Consider the following 23,480-nt stretch of genomic DNA (forward strand, 5'->3'; position numbering starts at 1 on the left):
TCCAGAAAATAGTCTACACTTTTATTACTTCCTCCAAAGTGCATGACCATATGCTTCCAGGCACTGTATTCTATCTGCCTAGGCAGCCATCGGAATCACCAGACCTATAAAGCAACCACATAGCAAAAGTAGACATCAGAGCCACTATACAAATGTATCAGTTTTTAAGCCTCAAACTGAAAAACTTGTATATTAATACAAAGGACATTAGATAAGTAACCAGCAGCATCACCAGAGGTAGGCATGAAGGAGGGTCCTGCATGAGAAAAATGACAGAGAGAGGATATTCCAAAACTTGGAACCACAAGCTTTGCCATTAATGGTGGTCTGAAGGAATTCCCATCAAATATCAACACACATAAAATGCTGGAGAAATTAAGTATGGGAGAGAATGAACTGTCAACATTTCAGGCTGAGACCCTCCTTCAGGACTCAACTAAGTTTCCATTAATTCAGTGGAAATGTTAGAAACCAGGATTTCTGCAGTTTGTAGTATGTTTGAATATTGTTGGTCAATATAGGAGAAAATGGAATCCATTTACATTTACCAGGGTGGACTGACCACATAGACTTGTATTGAACTCAGACCATTCGGGCACAAGGACACAAAAAGCATTCATCAGTTGCACCAAAATAATTATTAACACAGTAATACAAAAAATAACTTCCTCTTTTATTTGCTTCTCTTTAAAAATTATAATGAAGTTCTATTTCACACACTTAGCAAATGATACTTTTTTCTGTATATACACACAGTTAAAAAACAATTGGATTTTTGTATCTGCTTCCAGGCGCATTTTCAGTTTATAAATATATATCTATATAGAAGATCAAGGAGGCACAGAACACTGAGATAGTCAATAAAAACACAATTGTAGAAGCACTTTCATTTGTTTTTATATGTTAAAAACTCAAATAACATTTCTAACAAGATATAACCAATTTGCAATGATTATTATTTCTTGTATCTCAGGAAACTTCTAACAAACCATTTCTCAATGATAGTTAACGAAATGACTCAAAGATAAGATTATACAAGCTCTATGTAAAAAATAACTTTTATATAAATGTTCCTCCCTACACCAGTTTGGTGCATTGGGCGGAAACCATTTTTTTTTAGCATTTGTCTGTTTTACAAGGCCGAGTTGCTAGCTCGATGCTCAACCCATCACGAGCAGAACTCATGCAAAGAAACTTCTATCTAACAGGTGTCTAAAATGTTAAATGGTTCTTCCAAATACTTGTTTCACTATGTGATGTAACAGTCATAAATTATTCCCCTGAAATGGAAGGTGCAGATTCCAATTTTTAAAAAAAGTTTGTAATACTCAGTAACATTTGTTCATGTACACTTTCAAATGCCATGTTGATAATAACACAAGAACAAATACAAAATAGTTCTACAAATCACAAAATTCATTACAATATCTTTATTCACTATCACTTTTACTTTAATATAGAGTTTAAAATATATTTATTTGGATATTGTAATCTGATCATGGAAACATGCTTCCAAATTGGTTGTCAACACAAGTTTTCATTTTAATTCAAATGTAAATATTTCTCAAAGTTACACATCATGGTTGAAGCTATGTTTTGATGTCACAGTAGCATAGTAGTTAGCAGGGCGTTATTACAGTTCGGGGAATTCCGGAGTCGGAGTTCAGTTCTGGCATCGCTCCGTAAGGAGACTCTGTATACCCTCCCGGTGGAATGCCCGAGTTTTCCCCGGGTGCTCTGGTTTCCTCCCACAGTCCAAAGAGGTACCAGGTAGGTTAATTTGGTCATTGTAAATTGTCCAGTGATTAGGCTCAGGTTAATTGGGGTTGTGGGGTTGCTGCCAGGACACAACTCAGAGAGCCAGAGGGCATCCTCCATGCTGTATCACTACATTTAATAAAATAAAAAATTGAGATACTTTTTGTCTGCCAGATGTTGTCATATTTTAGGTAAGGTTGAAAATTAGATTGACTTTCCGGTAAAAAAAAACCTTTCTTCTCCTCTGCATAAGCACTGATATGTTAAGGAATCACAGAAAAGTACAGCACAGAAACAGGCCCTTCAGCCCATCTAGTCTGTGCTGAGCCATTTAAGCTGCCTACTCTGTTGCCACTGAGAATTGTAAATGATTCAGATTTACAGTCACCATCTGACAAGGATAGATACACCAAAAAGTAATAGGTACAAGTAAACAGCAAAAGTTGAAAAGATTTTTGTGATATCTATTTGCAAATAATAACTCACATAGATTTGACAGATAATATGAAGTTAAATGTAGTTTCATTCACATATATCAGACTGAAATGATTGGTTTATTATCAGGAATATAACAACAACATCATCCTCCCATCTTCCTTTTTGGAAATCTTTAAGCAAACGAGAAGTGTTTTATTTTTATCCTCGTCATATTCCAGAGGTGTAAATATCAGCGTATCCACTCCAGTTTGAAGCAGTTTGTTTTCCCACCTGAACAGTTTAGAGTGAACTTCATCCTCGTTACATGACAAGATTCTTTGATTAGCTCAAAGTGGAACGGAAAACTTTCAAAGCTGAGAAATTTCTTTCACATCTGTATTGATGCTGAAAAAGAACAAGAAAGTTTCAGTGAGGAAAATATTGTAATGCAGCGTATGACCTGGGGTTTAACCTTGAGTAAACTGGATTTTTTTTTCCAATTCAACTGCCAAGTACAATCATTATGCAAATTTTTGTGCAGCGGTATATATAAAAAAAACACAAACATAGCCGCATGTACACTCAATTCAAAAACAAAGTATGCCCCTAGGGTGAATTAGTCACACTGGAAATTTGGGCTTACTTACAATTCTTGGAGGAAGAGCCAGAACTTCAATCACAGGCACATTTTATGAAGTTTGGAATTTTTTAAAAAACACACATTTGCTTCTGTGCTCCAGTCAAACTGGAAACTATTCTGTATTCAGTGGACTCCGGTTAACAGGGACACATCGGGACCAGTACATTTTTGTCCAATTAAGCGGCTGCCGCAATTAGCCAAAGTTTCACGGAAATAGTTAAAAAGGTATAATAAAAGACAATCTACCATTTAATTGAGTAACAAATTATGCATTTAAATGAAATACAGAACAAATTAGGACACTACCAATAATACTACAGTACTATTGAACTGTGTATTAGTTCCGTAAAGTTGTCAGCAGGGGAATTCATCCCAAGTACACTGCTGTGTTCTTTTAATTTACTAAATGAACATCAGTGTAGAAACCTAGTGCAGATAATGGACTGTCTTCATACAATCCTTTCGACAATCGCATCCTCCAAATCTTCATTTCCATTGAAACATTCAAGATGACTACTGATACCTTCAAATTCTTCGTAGATCCTGACTTGCTGAAGTAGTGAAATCATTTCATTTTCACTCCCAACTGTTTCTAGCTTCTCCAAGCCTGAATGCTTGAAACCACAGTGAGCAAAACAATTCTGAACTTTCTAACTGCTCAATTCTCACTAGCTATCAGTGAGAAAAATCATTGCTTTTTGAACACAAATAAACACAACTGATGCTATTTCAGAACTGTTTGTTCTAAGCATGGTGTTTCTAACAGCCACAAAAACTGCACGCAAATGACATTGGTTAGAAGCCATTCGGCAGGAATCTTCTGTCCCAATTAAGCGATATATAGTGTCTCAAATAAATATAGGGAATCCCAGCTATTTTATCGATTGGTTTTTGTTCTTATAGTGACCCAAATAAGTGGCTACCCCAATTAAGGGATGGCCCAATTAACCAAAATCCACTGTATTATTAAAATAATTTTTGAGTAACTTAAAACAGAATTACTTATAAGTAGGTGTGTTAGATTTTTAAAAGTATTTTTAAACATACTTTTAAAAAGAAACATCAGATGCAATCTTGGGTGGAATTTGTACCAGAGGTGCTAATTGCACCAATTGTAAAATCTCTTGCTGTAGATTTTAATAACTGTCTGGATGAAAACAAAGCAATATTAAAGGAGAAATGTCCAACAAAATACTGTCACTCTCCTAGGATTTCCTGACAATTGTCAAGTATCTGTTGGTTGGTTGGCTGGTTCTTCGCTTGCGAAGATCAGGAGGGAAGAAGAGTCCTCAGGAGCGACGGCACGATCATTGGTGACTGTCTAACACCTGTCCTTTGGTCCCTTCTCCATTGTGGTAGGATTTTTCTTCACACCTGCACTGTGTAGGATTATAGTGAGGGTTGGTGCGCGTGGACCAATTCCACTCTTAAGGCCGAGGGATGTCCCACAATGAGCTACGATGATCACAAGGCTGTGGGTTGAGTATCAGTTTTCCTTCTCCTGGACAGACTGCCTGGCAAGGCTAACAAGTCCCATCTACCTGGGTTCGGAATCAGAGCTGTCCTTCTCCCGGGCCGGTTGCCAGCCGAGGGTGATGAGCCCAGCCTGCCTAACCCAGTTATACCGCTGGACACTCGGTCGTGCCACGACATCGCAAACTCAGCAAGAACAGGGATGCTGCGTGATGGTGTTGTTATGGGCACAGTAGTGTAGGAGAGACCATATGTGAGTGACCTCCTGCATGGAAAGCCAACAGTGGTCCTGAGCCGATCACTACACCTGGAAAGGAGAAGCTATGAGATGCTTCACCTTCCTTAAGTAAGCAGGACGTCCAGCCCAGGATGACCTGTTACAGCATTAGAGCATGGCTATTTGGGTTATTCTCACCTTCCTGTCTTGGATTACTCTCTTGGGTTACTCTCACCTTCCTGTCAGCTGGAACCACACTGTCCTTTGTCCCCGACCTCTCTCATTAACAAGGCGTTTTCACCCACAGAACTACCACTCACTGGATTTTTTTTTGTTTTCTGCACCGTTCTCTGTTCTCAAACCTCCTTTGTGCCATCGACCTCTACCATTACCAGAGGGACCCATGGACTCCAGGTTGAGTACCCCTCCTGTAAACTTTAGTGCGTGAAAATCCCAGGAGATCAGCAGGTCCTGAGACCAACAGTCTCTAGCACCAACAGTCATTCCACAGTCAAAGTCATTTAGATACATTCCTTCCCCATTCTAATGTTTGGTCTGAACAACAACTGAACCTCTCGACCATGTCTGCATGCTTTTATGCATTGAGTTGCTGCCACATTGTTGATTAAATATTTGCATTAAAAACCAGATGCACATTTGTACCTAATAAAGTGACCACTATTTGTTCTTGATAAGTTATTTTTTTTAAATTAAGACTTGAGAGTGAGAGGACTCCTTGGAAGTTGTGATTTGTATATTTAAGGAATAAGACAATTGGGATACGCTATAGAAAGTTTCACTTACAAATATTATTGCTATTGATCTAATACTGATCTCAATTTCAAATATTGTTCATTCATTCGTTATCTGCCATGTCGTATGACATAGGTGATCATGGTCTTTCCATGACCATGATTGATCTTGCCAAATTTCTCTTGGCACGGAAGTGGTTTGCCATTGCCATCTTCTGGGCAGTGTCTTTACAAGACGAGTGACCCCGGCCATTAACAATACTCTTCAGAGATTGTCTGCCTGGTGTCAATGGTCGCATAACCAGGACTCGTGATCTGCAACAGCTGCTCATACGGCCATCCACCACCTGCCCCCATGGCTTCACGTGACCCTGATCGGGGACTAAGCAGGTGCTACACCTTGCCCAAGGGTGGCCTGCAGGCTAGCGGAGGGAAAGGAGTGTCTTACACCTCCTTCGGTAGAGATGCATCTCCACCCTGCCAACCTAGGCCATTAGCTTTGTTAATTTCTTCCATGCTAATCAATTGGAGATTTGAACAATGTCACTCACACACATTTATGCCACAAAGAATATCAGGTGTCAATAAACAACAAGAAAAGTCTTCTGTTATTTTAATGCTTCTATTTTTCACTTTTAAAGTTCTCCTACCTTTTGGATAATTGGCCTGAATACAGGAACACTCTTTGGTAAGGCTGTCGAAGAACTGCAGAAATATTGACTAATTTTAGCAATGATTACATTTAAAAACAAATAGCAACACACAACAGTACAATAAACTTTTACAGTTGATATACAACTTTTAACCCTCTGAGCAGATGAAACTAATCTCATTTAGTTTCGACGTTGACCTTGGAGCAAGGCTTCATTTGGCAACCAGTCATGACTGCAGCCAATGCTCAGCACATTTGCCAAGCCTCACCACACAGAGATTAATGGTCATTTTGATCAGAGCCCCTGCCTCGCACCGGGAATTGGTAGTCACACTGTGCAATGCAAAATTGCAGTGAGGTAGCGTAATGGCTATAACAATGCTTTACAGTGGCAGCAACCCGGGTTCAATTCCTGCTGTTGCCTGTAAAGAGTTGATACATTCTTCCCGTGACAGCATGGGTTTCCTTCAGCATGTAGGTTAATTGATTATTGTAAATTGTCCTGTGATTAGGCTAAGATTAAATTGGGTAATTGCTAATTGGTGTAGCTCAAAGGGCAGGAAGGGCCTACTCTGCACTGTATAAAGGTATATAAATCACAAGGAAACTATCATATTTCCTGGAACTGATTATGAATACATCTTTAACAATCTACTGTAAATGTCTTACAGTCAACATGTACAATCCTTCCATACCTCAGTAGTCAGCCTCCCCCATCTCAGAATGACTCATCAATAACTAACAGTCATCTTAGCTCATGACAAATGCCGCTATTTTCTTGGCAGTTTGCGGTACTCTCTACCTGCCTTTGACTGGTCTATCAGACTATCAAGTGAGAGCCAAGATGCAAATTTGGGCTCAATGCCTTTATCTGTTGGCCTGTAGGCCACGTGGCCTCCTTTTGTGGTAGACATTATGAATGTAACAGCAGGAAGATTCCATGCTGCCAATTTTACAATATTGCCAAGACTCCCCAGCACATCAACAAGAAAAGTAATCCACAAGCTAATTAGGGAACAGCTGTCTCCTGCAATAGGATAATATCTGATAAGGGGAAAGTGGTTAGCGCTGAAATGTTAGTGGACCAACCGCAAGAAAATTGTTCAGTTGTGTTGCTGAGGTCCTGTTTATCCAGCGCCTGACCTTGTTATCAGGGAGACTGCACACTCTGACTGGGATCGGAATCAGGTTTATTATCACCTGCATATGTCAGCAGTACATTGCAATAAGAACCATAAATTACAATAGGTACAGTACTGTGTGGAAGACAGGCATAAACACATAGCTAGGGTGCCCGAGGCCTTTGCACAGTACTGTATCTATCGACGTGGAGCAGAGAGTGAGCTTGTAAATCTGGCGGGAGCAAGGGATTTTGGAAAGTAGAGCACTATGAGAGGGGTGTGGGACTTCCAGGGGCAAGGGGAGGGGATGGTGGCATGGGTGCAGACACACCCAGCCCTGAGACACCAGGCAAGGTCATTTGATTCCAAACAATTGGTTTATTGATCATTACAAATGCCTGTCTTATACTTCCCACTCCTTCCTCTTTTCCCAACCATGATTCCCCTCTCTCTGCCCCCTTCCCACTTTCAGTCTATGACAGAGACCCATATCAGAATCAGGTTTATCATCACTCATATATATCACAAAGTTCGTTCTTGTTTTGCAGCAGCAGTCCAGTGCAATACACAAAATTACTACAGCACTATGCAAAAGTCTTAGGCACCCTAGCTACATATATGTGCTGAAGACTTTTGCACAGTGCTGTTTCTATAAAAAAAAATTTAAAAGGAAGGGAGAAAAGCAGTGAGGTAGTGTTCATGGGTTTAATGTCCATTCAGAAATCTGATGGCAGAGGGGAAGGGGCTGTTCCTGAATCACTGAGTGAATGTCTGCAGGTTCCTATAACTCCTCCTTGATAGTAGCAATGGGAAGATGGCATGTCCTCTCCTATTAGGTCCTCATTAGTTTTCCTCACCAAAATATATATCCAAAGGGAATGGAATGAGGTATAATTCATATGAAGGCACAGGACTATTCCCACTCATGCTGCACTGAAAGGACTTTTGCCCCTCCTTTCATGAGCTTTTCTCACTATACTGGGAGGAGAGTGCAAGTTCCATATTGTAGCCCGGACTTCTGGCTGATCGCCTGGGTTGCCCAATGGTTGACCCAGCAGTGGCACGGGACCTGGCCACAGAGTTCCAGCATTTTAACTCTGCTGCTCCTCCGTCTCCGCCTGGTCACCACAAGCCCCAGTCATTTCCTGGTTGTAACTAAGCCGATAAAAGGCAGAGCCTCTGCACAAAATAGGGATCAAACTGAGATTTGCTCAGGTAGTCAGATCAACACTTAACCTGAACACAGTCTGACCATAACCAGTCCAATGCGCAATCTGAGCCCAGGATGCCTGACCCTACTTAGTGTGACCCTGTTGGCATGGAATCAGATTGCCAACCACGAGAAATCACTGCCAGAAGGCAGCAGAGTCCAAGCTTAACAGACGTATCTGAGAGGGAGATAAGAACTAGAGATTGGAATATGTAGTAGCTTCAATGGCCTATCTGTGAATTCCAAAATAAATCTTAAAATGATAAATAAACAAAAATCTATGGAATGAGTTACCATGGAAACTAGACACCTATGAGAATAAAGACTGAGATAAAGGGCTCCTGCTAGTTACCACAATACTTCAATCCATACAAATAGTGACAGCTCATACATAAATTGTGTATTTTATGTATAGTTGTATGCATTTATACTTCCATTCATTTCTCACCTGTGAATAGCATGTATCCAGAATAGATTAACAGAGTTATTGTAATCAATAGAATAGCAGTGATTGCCATTGGCCAGAGAAGTCTTGGGGAAGCCATTGTGTAGCTTTCTTCTGTAAGAGAAAGTAAATAAATTCTAGGTAATGTGTACAAGAGTGTGTTAGACAGGGCTTCCCAATCTGGTTTATGCCTTGGACCAATACCATTAAGCAAGGGGTCCATGGTCTTCAGGTTGAGAACCCCTGGTGTAAGACATCAATATCTCACCAATATCCATTTTCTTTTCCTGCTTCTCTAACACGGAGGTACCAGTAGGGGAAGGGCAGGTGGGACTTGCATCTTTACTGACCCTTGCCTTCCATTGCCCCACTTGCTGTTACTCCTCAAGACCGTTGGTGATAAAGATCACAGTGGGCCTTTGCAAGAGACTAAGATCATTCTCCACTCCTTCCATTCTAGCTTCATGCATTTTTTTTATTTGTGTCTCTTTCATGACCTATTTAGGTTTTGTTCTTTGTCGTAACCTACACAGTTCTCACTCTCTGTTACAGCCCACATTCATCTTTTTCTCCATTTTCAAGTTAAATGGGTTTCATTCTCTGCCACAATTTACACAAGATTTGTTATCTGGTATGATTTACTTAGGTCTTATTCATTACCAGAACCCGGTTTGATCCCCATTTCCATCAACACCTACACAGGTGTAGCCACATTTCTCATAGAATTTTACCACTCTTCAAAGATCAATAACAGCCCCTTCTGATGCCGCAGCAGTATAGTCGTGACCTCATTAGGTCTGCTGGTGGATTTTTAGCCAAAAATCCTTGACCCAAGAAAATTTGCCATGGCTTTAGACTAAGTCAGAAGCTCCAATATGGCTATACCTCTTTGGCTGAAATATCATTTTGGACTCTTTATTACAACATGGAGCTGGGTGTCAATATCTCCGAGGGTCTCTCTTCGGACCAACATATCGATGCAGTTATACAGAAGGCACAACCGCGGCTATACTTCACTGGGAGCTTGAGGAGATTTAGTACGTCACCAAAGACACTCGCAAGTTTCTACAGATGTACGGTGGAGAGCATTCTAACTGGCTGCATCACCATCTGCTATGGTTCAGGTGGGAGGGGGGTGGGGAAAGGTGGTGGTCTTCCACCACTGCACAGTATCGGTAAAAGCTGCAGAAAGTTGTAAGCTCAGTCAGCTCCATTGTGAGCATTAGTCTCCCCAGCATCCGGGATATCTTCAAGGAGAGATGCCTCAAAAAAAAAGGTGGCATCCATCATTAAGAACCCCCCCATCACCCAGGGCATGCCTTCTTCCAGTCAATGAAGAGTTGAATGTGTGCCTTCAGGCTCCTGTGATGTTTGAGAAGCAGCTTCTCCCTTCTGCCCTGAGATTTCTGCACGGACACTGAACCCATGAACACTACCTCACTACGTTTTTTTTGCACTACTTATTTAATTTAGCTGCTGCATAACAATAAATCCCACGACATATGCCAGTGATACTAAACCTGATTCTGAAAAGTGGATGGAAATTGATAATGCTGTTTATTATTCTATTCTAACATTAAAGATAATTTATTATTATGTATTATACATTGTTACCAAATTACTTCACAGTTTTTTCATTGCATCAGCAATTTGTCTCTTAGAAAACAGAAAAGCCAATTACTTACTGCAAAAAACGCCGCAGAACTGCATCCGAACAGAATATTCAATATCTGTCCGCCAACCCTGCCGAGACATATTATTTAGATTGATATTAAAAACTACGAACAATTATTAACTTTAAATAACATTAGGGTAAATTTCTCAGTCCAATTGACAAGTGCGTCATGTGAAGATTCAGGACTGAATCCTTGACCTACACATCGTGGACAACCACCGGTGAGCGGCTTCCGAGAAAGTCTGGTTGCAAAACAGAGGGAGACCACGTGGCCTCACCTGTCCACACCAGCACCCCACCAAATAAACTCCTGAGTTCCATCACCAGCCTCTTCTCCATAACTTTGTAAATCTTTTCTCACTGTGCAACTATCCAGTTCCCTAATGAAGGCCAGAGTGGGAACTGCCTCCCCCACATCAGCAGGTAGGGAATTCCGCATTCCATGCACAGGATGCAGAGATATTTTCTCATGTCAACCCTCCTTCCACTGTATCCACGCTATTCTATTGGATCCCCCAGGCCTCCCCTTCATCAAGGTAAGGACTCCCAGTCTCTCCGATCTCTCTTGGTAACTGTGGTCCTTCATCTCAGGTACCATTCGTGAAAGTCATCCCTGTACCCTCCCCTTTCTATAATGAAGCAAGCTCAATATAACAGAACCGAACACAATACTCCAGTTGAGGCTAGTCCAATGATTTATAAAAATTAAACAGGTCTTCTAATCCTCTGTCGATCAAGCTCAGAACTGTGTATGCCTTATTAACCACTTTCTCTACCTGCCCTACCACTTTATAGTGTTCATAGTGTTATAGAAAGGTACAGCACAAAAACACTCCCTTTGACCCATCTAGTCCATGCTGAGCCATTTAAACTGCCTACTCCCATCAACCTGCACTGGGTCCGTAACCCTCCATTACCCCTACCATCCATGTACCTATCCAAACTTCTCTCAAACATTGAAATCGAGCTCACATGCACCACATGCACTAGCAATTCATTCCACACTCTCACGACCCTCAACCTCCTGAAAGATCTGGAGCTCATCCAGTTCCAGCTCCAACACCTTAACGTGGAGTTGTATAAGCTGCAGCCAGATACACTTCTCGCAGATGTACTGCAGTTGTCAGGGACACAGGAGATCTCCCTGCCTTCCCACATTCCACTAGAAGAGCATTCATCTATCCTGCCTGGCATTTCTACTGTCCTAACCAGATTTTCCGGCTTGAACTTCCCACCAAGCCCTTAATCAATGTACTCGTAAGTACAAGATAAAGGAGGAGATACTAGAGTCTTATCTCATTCACACCCATCAGCCTAGCTTCTCTTGCACATGACTAAGGGGTTAAAAGATCACAATTATTCCCAACATTTTATTCCACAAAGAATTTCCTGCTCCCAAACCCAAAAAAAAACGACGAGAGGAGAGATACATTAACACAATTTTTCTTTGAGACAGTCCACACATACCTGCACACAAATGTTGCTGTCACATTCATCATTAGGAAGGCTTAAAACTGCAGAATAGGCACCCATCTATAATGAAATAAGCTGTGTTAATATTTATTGCAATGATACAGAAACTAATATGAAAAATAGGAGCACTTCGCAAGCTATTTCAAATCTTTCTATTTACTAATTGATAGCCAACAATATTGCAAGAGAACAAAATGCAGGTCAAGAGATTCTGGTGTGCCAAAAAGGGGCAATTGCTGCCGGCCTTCATTGCCCCCAATATCCAGTTGGGTGCTGCACGTCTTTCGTCTCAAAATGCGCTGCCCAGGGAACAGGGAGAGGGCTGGTATCATGTACCTAATGCTTGGCACAGGCTGATGATCAGCTGGGTGAAAGAGACAGAGACAGACAGAGAGAGGAATATGCCCTTCCGGCCCTTTAAGTTGCACCGCTCAGCAACCCAAAACAACCCCAATTTAACGCTATCCTAACTAACCTAATCACGGGACAATTTACAAAGACCGATTCACCCTACATGGTTGGCCTTTGGACTGTGGGAGAGAATCAGAGGACCCAGGAAAAACCCAGACATTTCACCGAGAGGACGTACGGGCACTCCTTACAGAGGATGTCAGGATTGAACTCTGAACCCCAATGCCCTGAACTGTAATAGCGTCACACTGAACACTATGCTACCATGGATATCCAGCACAACATGGACTACTTCCTCACGCAATGCTACATCAAGATGGAATGGCACAATTTGTTGCAATACCAATGTCAGAAGTCATGGCAGTCACACAAACACGTGTACTGGCGAGGGCTTAACTACATTTCCAGATATGGTTCAGACCAAAATTTACCTTATGCTAGCCAGTCTCAGTTTGTGGTATTGAAAAAAACACACAGCTTAATTTTCTAAACAGCTTTATTTTCTGAAAGTGCTTAATAAAAATGAAGAGTTACAGTTCCCCATCCTGTAGCATAGTTCTATTATTCCATCGTATTGATAGCATCGTTCCACAAACTGAACAAACAAGAGAACAAGAAGAGACCACTCAAGCCAGATCCTCCATTCAATGACATCAGGCCTGACCGACGATAATAACTTCTTGCCTTTTCTAAACAAAAATCACCACCTTAAATCTGAAACCACCATTTGAGCAAACATGAGGTACAATGTTTCAAAAAACTGCAGGATTCCACCATTCTCTTCATCGAGGAGGTGTTTCTAATTTCAATGTTGAGATGGCAGTTCCAAACTGGCCAACCAATAGATATTGTTTCTCCCTACCTTAATTTCTTGGATTTCATTTCCAGAGTTCTAGTCATTTGCTTAATCTGCCAATTTCTCTTCATAATCTCCTCAGACTTTCATGTAACCCCCCATTTTATAAACGTGGTGAGTGGTTGCAGGTCCAATGCATATCTTGGTGGGGTAGGGAAGAAACCAATACCCATTTTCCCATCTCTCCTGTTATCCCTTCTCTCCATCTCCTGCCGCTTCTAATAAATCTGAACTTCATATGACAGGCAATTTCTGATAGTGCCTGTAAACAACACCTATTGATATTTGCTTGTCAACCTGTTAATGTTTCAGAAACATTACAAGATTGACAGCTATACAGAAGGGAGCAGGGGTTGCCACGGTTCCGCCAGGTTTAGTATCTGAGCCACACATGAAGGCCAGGAGCTGGAATTAGTTTTCAGAGGCTTTTTGAGACAAGCCTTGGGGAGCATTTACTAGGTAGTGGGACCTCATCCCCACTACCTCCCCTAGCTACAACAACCTTAAGGATCCAAGGCTTGACAACCCTCTGGTATGTACAATTCCAGACATTAATCACCTTCTGCAAGATGAAATTAATAACTTCTGTTGTAAATTATCATCTCCTTGTTTTATAACTATGTTAATTTCTTCTGGGCCAAGTCGTATGACGTGGGTGATCCTGGTCTTTCCATGACCACGATTGTTCTTGGCAAATTTTTCCACCGAAGTGGTTTGACATTGCTTCCTTTGGGGAGTGTCTTTACAAGACAGGTGACTCCCAGCCATTATCAATACTCTTCAGAGATTGTCTGCCTGGTGTCAGTGGTCACATAACCAGGACTTAAGATATGTACCAGCTGCTCATACGACCATCACCACCTGATCAGGGGGTAAGCAGGTGCTACATCTTGCCCAAGGTTGACCTGCAGACTAGCGGAGGGAAGGAGCATCTTACACCTCCTTTGGTAGGGGCGTATCTTCACCCTGCCACCCAATTATAACTATGACCCTTTGTTTTAAGTTTCTACCATTTAAACCCTACCCCCTTAGGATCATACATGTTTCAATAAAATTACCCTTTTCACAAAATTTACAAATATATGCTAATTGAAAATGTTCATGATGTCCATTTACCATGATTATTTATAAATGCAACAGGTCAATATGAACTTACTGTTCCTGCGGTAACATGCAGCTCCTTTATGGGTTCACAATTGTTAGCTGTAGTTCTGTTGCACAGAGCCATCTTAAATTCTGCTTTGTCTTGAGTCACAAAGGTAAGCTGCAGTTTGTTTAGCTGCCCAGCGATGCTCATGTTCCAGCCTGCAAATAACCACAGTGGGGCCACATGTTACCTCATTTGGGACCAATGATTTCGCATCCGAATCAACTCCCTATTCTTTACTGAAAATACTTCTTGGCGGACGTCGGGATTGTGGGATAGCATAAAACAGGTTCAAAATATAGTTTTTTTTGGTGAGTTCAACAAAAATGGAAACCTGCAAAGAGAGAAATGAGCTGAAAATTTACTGTCACCCAATTACACCTTCTCACAAAGCCAGATTATACCTCATTTACACACCTTTTAAATGGAACAGGATTTCTCAGATATGGTCGTATTAATACAATGGAATGAATTATTTATGAAAAATTCAGAATTAATCCATTAATTATAGAATGAATCACCTAATTATGAATTAATTAATTCTGGAATGAATGGGAACGGAAAGTCAAATTGAAATGGGCGGCCATGCCAAGTACCTTTGCCGTCCATCGAGAGAGCCAGGTCACCATCCATTTCAATTTGATTTCCACACAAACATTTTTCTAAATTTAGCGATACAGTGCAGAATAGACACTTCTGGTTTTTCAAGCTGCACTGCGCAGCAACCCTCGATTTAACCCTACCCTCATCACAGGATCAATAACCAGTTACAATGACTGATTAATCTACTAACCGGTACACCTTTGGATTGGGGGGGGGGGGGGGCTGGGGAGGAAACCCGAGCACCCAGAGAAAGCCTATGTATCTCACAGGGACTCCTTGCAGAGGATGCTGGAATTGAACTCCCTACTCTGGAGTCCCGTGATGTAATAAGCCTCACGCTAACCGCTATGCTACTGCAGTTTCCAACATGTCTACCCATGGCTGCCTCTACTGCCACAGTGACACCAAATGCAGATTGGAAGAGCAACATTTCCTCCTCTGTTTGAGTAGTCTCCAACCTCATGGCATGAACATTGATTTGTCTAACCTCCAGTAAGTACATCCATCAGTTCCTGCACCCTCTCGCCCCTTTTTAGTGGTCCTCTAACCTTTTGTCCTCCCCTGCCTGCAAGATCTGCCCATCATCTCCCCCGGTTTCCCACTTCCTTCTCTTTTTCCCCTTTATTCGATGATCCACTGCTCTCTCCAATCAGACTTCAACCCTTTAACTCCTCCACTGATCCCCTCCCAGCTTCTCACGCCATCTCCCTTGCCCCACCCAACCACCTTCACCCTCACCTGCTCTCACCTATCACCCACCAGCTTGTATTCTTCCTCCCCCCCTCCCCACCTTCTCATTCTGGCTTCTGCCCCCTTCCTTTCCAATCCTAAAGAATGGTCTTGACCCTAAAAATCACCTACACTTTTCTTTAAACTAGCTCATTAAACTAGCAGCACAGCTTTAGGCAATGTGAAGAATATGTGGGGCATGTCGGTCTATGGCCTCCTCTTGTGCCAAGATGAGGTCATCCTCCGGGGGAGGAGCAACACCTTACAGTCCATCTGGGTATCTCCCAGCCTGATGGCATTAATATTGATTTCTCCTTTCTGTAAACAAATTTCCTTCCTTTACTCCCCACTTTGACTCTTAACGTCTTCTCGCCTGCCTGTTACTTCCCTTTCTCCTATGGTCCACTCTCCTCACCTATCAGATGTCTTCTTCTCCAGCCCTTGACCTTTTCCACCCTCCTGGCTTCTCCTAACACCTTCCAGCTAGCCTCATTCCCCTCCGCCCACCTTTCTACTCTGGCATCTTCCCCCCTTCCTTCCCAGTCCTGAAGAAGGGTCTCAGCCTGAAATATTGAAGATCTATTCATTTCCATAGATGCTGCCCAACCTGTTGGGTTCCTCCTGCATTTTGTGTGAGAGTCGTGCAACAAGAAAACCGATGGGCAGAGGAAGAACATGCATTCTCCTCACAGGCAGCACCCACAGATCAAAGCTAGGCCACTGTACAACAGCTACACCAACTGCTGCACCATCCTGCCACAAGAGTACAATCATGGAGCACAATTCCCTAGAATCAGAACATTTATGGATGCCTCATTAATGCAGCGGTTAGCACAACACTATTGCAGCTCGGGATGTCAGAGTTCAGAGTTCAATCCCAGCATCCTCTGGAAGGAGACTATTGTATGTCCTCCTTATGGAACGTGTAGCTTTTCACCAGGTGCGCTCATTTCCTCCCACAGTCTAAAGACGTACCGGGTAGGTTAATTGGCCATTGTAAATTGTCCTGTAATTAGCTTAAGGTTAAATCGGGGTGTCATGGGTTGCCGGGCAGTGCTGCTTGACGGGCAGAAAGGGCCTAGTCTGCTCTGGGTGGATGGACAAATAAACAAACAAATAAGTAAGGAGACCATTCAGCCCATCACCTGTGTATTGACGAACATAAAGAGTGAATTAACCCTCTCCCCGGCTCTTGTTCCATGGTACAGCAAGTTACAACTCTTCAAGAGCTCATCCTTTGTTGAGTGAAGTGTTTTCTTTTCAAATCCTCTCTTATCCTGCTGCAAACTAATTTAAATCCAAGTCCCATTAAATGATTAACTTGATCCTAAAGTAAACACTGTTTATCCTACCTGGACCTTTCACGAATTTATACATGTCAGTCAGATCTCTGTCTCCCTCATTTCAAACGCCACTCATAAATGCAGATCTCCAAGCTTTCCATCATACTCTATTTATTTGTTGGGCCCTTCCAGCCCTTCAAGCTGTGCCACCTAGCAATCCCCTCCCCCCCCCCCCATTTCATCCTAGCCTAATTATGGGACAATTTACGATGACCAATTAACCTACAAACCGGTATGTCTTTGGACCGTGGGCAGAAACCAGAGTATCCAGAGGAAAGCCACCCGGTCACGGGGAGAACATACAAACTCCTCACAGGCAGTGGTGGGAACTGAACCTGTGTCGCCTGTACTGTAAAGTGTTGTGCTAACCACTACGACACCGTGCCAGCCCAGTGTTCTGGTCCATTTCTAATGCTAACACTTCCCTCTGTTAATACATTGATTTCAAATGACTAAGTAACCTGTTATTTTAATTAAACAGTTCACCAGTTTGTTTCATAGCTATATTCCAAGGAAGAAACATTTAAGGAGATGGAAGTGGAACCTTAATTCTGGCATGGACTCACAGCCAAGTGGTTCATTCCTGCTCCACGTAACCTTCCTGGACAGACCATCGGGATTGAGGATCCAGTTTGTGAGGCCAGTCTTGGAAAGGCAGATTCTTCTGCAGGTGGGCTTGTGAGTAGAGAGAGTGTGCTCTGCTACGTGCTGAGAGCAGGGCTTCTGTGCGCTCCGGAGGTTCGGTCCTGAATACTCATCTTCCACTTTGAGTGGTTGTGTTGAGAGATTCCCAGGAGCCAGTAAGAATGCTGCATATATTCAAGGCAGCTTTGAGCACAGGCTTGGCTCTTTTTTTCACCCCTGTCTATCTGATAATCTCTTCCGTGACAGAAACTGAGACACAATGTCTCTTGTTAGTATGGTCCATTTATCCTTCCAACAAATTGGGAGAATTTCGTAGAGGCAACATTAATGGTACCTTTCCAAGGCCTTGTGGTGTATTGCAAGCACCAGAAGCAAACAGGAATGGCTCAATGGGCCAAGTGACCTAATTCTCCTCCTATCTCTTATGTTCTTAAGCATACAGGAGAGCAGGGATTCACTATTGTCCATGAGCCCTGTGCCTAGCCTGAGGATCCTGGTCAAGAAGCAACCCCCTTCACATCTGTCCAACACTCCATACAATTCCATGTAAACCCAAAATCTGAATTGCAGATACCCAGCTTGCTAATTCTGCATGTGGTGGATTATAAGAGATTCGGCAGATGCTGGAAATCATGAGCAACACACACACAAAATACTGGAGACTCAGCAGGTCAGGCAGCGTCTGTGGAGATGGATAAACAGTCGACACTTCTGGCCAGGACCCCCCCATCGCGACTCACAATTTGTGTGCAGTCAGGTTACTAATAACAGAACAGATTGGAAATGAAACCAGAGATAAACATGGCTCAACCCCACCTTTGCATCACGTCGTGAGTGAAGTGTAAACTTACCTGGTAAATATCCATAAACAAAAGGACATCTGACCCAAGAACGTTTGTCCATAGTGAACTGAAAAATATTTAAAGTATATATTACATATAGATTAGGGTGACATGCAAACATCAAACAAAAAGATGACAAATGTCTGTAAAAGCACTTTTTTATATTTGTACTGATGAGGCAAAGGAAGCTAAAACTTGGGTGCCACAGTAGCGTGGTGGTTACCATGACACTATTACTGTTCAGGGTGGAATTCAGGGTTCAATTCCAACATCACCTGGAACAAATTTGTCGGCTTTCTCCGGGTCCTCCGGTTTCTCCCAGAATCCAAAGACGTACAGGTTAGTAGGTTGATTCATCATCATCGTTATGTGACATGTCATATGACATGGATGATCACAATCTGTGGCCCTGATTGTTCCTGGCAAGTTTTTCCACAGAACTGATTTGCCATTGCCTTCTTCTGGACAGTGTCTTTACAAGTTGGGTGACCCCAGCCATTATCAATACTCTTCAGAGATTGCCTGCCTGGTATCAGTGATCACATAACCAGGACTTGTGATACGCAGCCATCCACCACGTCTTCACATGACCTTAATCAGGAAGACTAACTAGGTGGTACACCTTGCCCGAGGGTGACCTGCAGACTAGTGGAGGGAAGGAGCACCTACACCTCCTTTGGTAGAGACATATCTCCACCCCATCACCCATAGTAGGCTAATGGGTTATTGTAAATTGTCCTGTGACTCAGTTAGGGTTAAATCAGGAGTTGCTGAGCAGTGTGGTTCAAAGAGGCGGAAGGGCCTCTTCCACGCTGTATCTCCAAAGTAATATGCTATAATATTAATATAAACCAGCTTTCAAGAAAATTAAAAATACTCTTCCTTTAAAAGTAGTTGAATATACAAACTCTTTTCTAATTTCTATCTTTATTGGTTTATTCTCAATTCTGTAGATGGTAATGGAGTGAAATCCTCAAGATCAAACATTCAGGGGATTTATAGTTCAAAAGACTGAAACTATTATCCTGACTCGACACTTTGTTCAGTGATGTTGAAAATCCAGCGACAGCAGGCACAACAATATCCACCTTAGCTTTCCCGAGTTGGGCACAAGATAAAGAAAATCAGCTGGTGTTATGAATGAAAATCCGAGCAAGAAAGTTTGTAAAATCTCTTACCTTCATGCAGAGCTTTGGGTGTGGATCTATGCGTGAATACGTGACCTATTCACCAGAGATATTGAATTAGCCAATATTATTTACAAGAATTAACTTTTGAAAAGAAAATTATACATAAAAAATTCAGATCTACATGAGGGAGGTCATACAGCTGTATGTCAGGTCTCACCGATATATAGGAGCACCAGACACTAAATGACCCCAACAGACTCACAGGTGAATGTCGCCTCACCTGGAAGGACTGTTTGGGACCCTAAATGGTAGTGAGGGAGGAGGTGTAGGGGCAGGTGTGGCACTTGTACTCAAATTCACTTGTCCAACCATTGAAGCGTTCCTGCAAACAATAGACTCACTTTCAAGGATTCTTCATCTCATGTTCTTGATACTTATTGCTTATTTATTTTTTATTATTATTATTATTTCTTTTTGTATTTACACAGTTTATTGTCTTCTGCATCTGGTTGAACACCCTAGCTGGCTGGTCTTTCATTGATTCTGTTATGGTTATTATTCTATAGACTTATTGAATGTGTCCAGAAGAAAATGAATCTCAGGGTTTATTTGTTGACATACATGTACTTTGACAATATATTTACTTAAAACTTTGAACCAGAAAGATGAACAACCATGGCAAGGCAACATGATGGTACAGTAGTTAGTAAGTTGCTTCCCTTCACTCCTTTGAAGTTATTCCCCAATATATTTCCTCCAGGTTACTAACAGATCAACTTGGCTGTTCAGATCAACAGTTCTACGAGTCTATGGTGGCCAGTGCTATCATGTTTGCTGTTGTGTGCCGGGGCAGCAGGCTGAGGGTAGCAGACACCAACAGAATCAACAAACTCATTCGTAAGGCCAGTGATGTTGTGGGGGTGGAACTGGACTCTCTGACGGTGGTGTCTGAAAAGAGGATGCTGTCCAAGTTGCATGCCATCTTGGACAATGACTCCCATCCACTCCATAATGTACTGGTTAGGCACAGGAGTACATTCAGCCAGAGACTCATTCCACCGAGATGTAACACCGAGCATCATAGGAAGTCATTCCTGCCTGTGGCCATCAAACTTTACAACTCCTCCCTCGGAGTGTCAGACACCCTGAGCCAATAGGCTGGTCCTGGACTTATTTCTGCTTGGAATAATTTACTTATTATTATTTAATTATTTATGGTTTTATATTGCTATATTTCTACACTATTCTTAGTTGCTGCTACTGTAACAAAACCCAGTTTCCCTCGGGATCAATAAAGTACGTCTGCCTGTCTGTCTTGTAAACATAGTTTCTCCTCACTTATCTTGCCAAATAAGTTCCAGAAAAATAAAATGTGAGATTTGCCATCTTTTTTTTCTAATTCCATTCCTTTACCTTTTGTTGTACTTTGTTGTGGAAGGAGTTCTGTAGATCAACACAATTCTCTTCACTTTCACCCATCCAACAGAGGTTTATATCAACATCTACAGGGCAGGATGGTTGCCACGACAACTCCTGCAGTTCATGATTGTATGTTAAGTCATTCCAGAGTTCTTCCGTATCTGAGTCAGATATCAGAAAAAGGATTGAAAATAATCAGCATTAATTAAAAGCTGTTGGAATATAGTGCATTCCCTCTTCTCTATCTCAGCATTAAAAGTCAAAGTTGCATTTATTGTCATCGACACAACTATGTGTATGCACGGGTGCAATAAAAAATTACCTGCAGTAGCATCACCGGGACACAGCATCATATAAACAGTATTCATAATAAAATCATAAATTAAACATAAACTATATACTATTTTCCAAGTCAGAACACAATTAGAACAAAAAAAAGTCCATTTAAGTGGATGCCATGGTAGCACGATGATATTACAACCCGGAGTTCAGAGTTCAGAGTTCAATCCCACCACCCTCCAAGGAACTTGTATGTTCTCAATGTGGAATGCATGGGTCTGCTCACACAGTCTAAAGATGTACTGGTTAGAAGGTTAATTGGTCATTGTAAATTGTCTCGTGATTGGGCTAGGATTAACATTGGGGCTTACAGGGATGGAAGAGCCTATTCTGCACTGTATCTTGAAATAAATAAAGTGCAAAGTGATTAAGGTGGTCCCAGTGTTGCTTAAAGTAGTGATTTGTGTTATGCTGGTGAAATTCTTTTACATGACATTGCATCAATACGATTGCATTCATTGCAAATTTCTTGGGCTTCAGTACAGTCTGTACAACATTTCTTTGTACATGAGTTAACTGAAATAATAACTCAGTTATTCCTGAAGAGAAAATGTTCAAAGGTTCATTTAATATCAGCAAATATATACAGGTTACAACCTGAAATTCGTACTCTTCACAGTCATCCATGAAACAAGAAACCCCATAGAATGAATGATTGGAACAAGGAAGCCCTGATGTTCCCCTCCACCCACCCTTTGCACAAAGGCAGAGATTCTACTTTAGGCACTTTTGGAAACCTGATCCGGAACCGTTATGAATCATCACAGAGACCACAGACAAAAGTAATTTTGGATGTAATCCATCTATGTTTTAACCACATTGGCCTCTTGCACACAAACAGCTCTGAACAGTTGCACTGGGACATGGATAAAAAGCTTCAATAGAAAGCCTCTCCACGCATGACTTGCATTGGAATAATAGGTAAACAAAAATCAGAAAATAAGTGCATTACGAAAATGTTTCCAGGATTGAATGGCTTGTCATATGAGGAGCGTTTGATGGCTCTGGGTCTCTAGTCACTGGAATTCAGAAGAATGAGGGGTAACCTCATTGAAACCTATCGAATGTTGAAAGGCTTTGATAGAGTGGATGTGGAGAGAATCTTTCCTTTTGGGGGGGGGGGGTGGTCTAGGACCAGAGGACACAGCCTCAAAATGGAGAGTCATCCTTTCAGAATGGAGAAGAGGAAGAATTTATTTAGCCAGAGGGTAGTGAATTTGTGGAATTCATTGCCACATGGGACTGTGGAGGCCAAGTTATTTGGTATATTTAAGGCAGAGGTTGACAGATTCTTCATTAGTCAGGGCATGAAGTGATGCCTGGAGAAGGCAGGAGATTGGCGCCAAGAGCAAAAGTGGATCAGCCATGAAGAAATGGCGGAGCAGACTCGATTGGCCAAATGGCCTAATTCTGCTCCTGTGTCTTATTTCTAATTGGACCACCCCCCCATTTGATATTCCATTTCATTCACTGCATTAGACACAACTCCCATCAGTATTCACTTTGATCACTGCTCCATTTGGTTCAAATACACAAAAATTATCATTTTAAAAAGTTCTGAAACTTACAGTTTTTAAATGGACAAATTTGTATCCTTCTAGCATCAGGAAATGCTGACCAGCCCTGGAAACAGACACAAAGATATATTCAGAATTCTCAAAAGCAAAAGAGAATACAAAATAATTAGGTTGGAAAACAAATTTTAGCTACACTGAATGGAAATCTGAGGAGAATATTATTATTTGAAAATGTCAGCTGTTCTGCATGAATTCCTGAGGCCTACACAACAAACATCAGCTATTTACGTCACCCCTATCCCCATGTGTCACCAAGTTGAGGAATTTATCATTTTTAATAATGTTTGAATTCTTTTGAGTGCCAGAAACATTCAAAGTTCTTGGAAGTTTGACCGCTAGCGAGTTCTGTGGGGAACGGCTTTGCAACCCGTCAAAGATTTTTCAGCTATCTTATATATAGAGCTTGCTTTGGTTTACCCAAGTAACGGTATTACAACTCACAACCCCTTGGAAAGCCTTGCTTTCCTCAGACTAGAATGGTACTCATCTGAAATCCAATGCTGGGAAAATAGAAATGGGGGCTGAAAATAGTAAGCTTATATCTTTTTGGGCCTCTGCCCAAAAAAATTAGACTGCTTATCCATTTCCGAAGATACAGCCTGACCT

At 41.8% G+C, this 23,480-nt stretch overlaps 1 protein-coding gene across 1 annotated transcript in view; it reads right to left on the reverse strand.

Annotated features, from left to right (window-relative positions):
* Positions 1–652: 652 nt before the first annotated feature.
* The window catches only part of LOC140738705 (interleukin-17 receptor E-like protein), a 45,341-nt gene continuing 22,513 nt past the window's right edge, over positions 653–23,480 (reverse strand). The window contains exons 9-18 of the mRNA XM_073066380.1: positions 22,866–22,920; positions 20,953–21,119; positions 19,588–19,632; positions 18,419–18,476; positions 14,257–14,405; positions 11,828–11,893; positions 10,371–10,428; positions 8,689–8,799; positions 5,908–5,962; positions 653–2,580 (exon numbers count right to left, since the gene is read on the reverse strand). Coding sequence (XP_072922481.1) covers positions 2,544–2,580; positions 5,908–5,962; positions 8,689–8,799; positions 10,371–10,428; positions 11,828–11,893; positions 14,257–14,405; positions 18,419–18,476; positions 19,588–19,632; positions 20,953–21,119; positions 22,866–22,920 — 801 coding nt within the window. The 3' untranslated portion in view covers positions 653–2,543. The remainder of the gene's footprint in view (positions 2,581–5,907; positions 5,963–8,688; positions 8,800–10,370; positions 10,429–11,827; positions 11,894–14,256; positions 14,406–18,418; positions 18,477–19,587; positions 19,633–20,952; positions 21,120–22,865; positions 22,921–23,480) is intronic.

The sequence above is a fragment of the Hemitrygon akajei genome, chromosome 14 (assembly GCF_048418815.1).
Source record: "Hemitrygon akajei chromosome 14, sHemAka1.3, whole genome shotgun sequence".
NCBI classification, from domain to species: Eukaryota; Metazoa; Chordata; class Chondrichthyes; order Myliobatiformes; family Dasyatidae; genus Hemitrygon; species Hemitrygon akajei.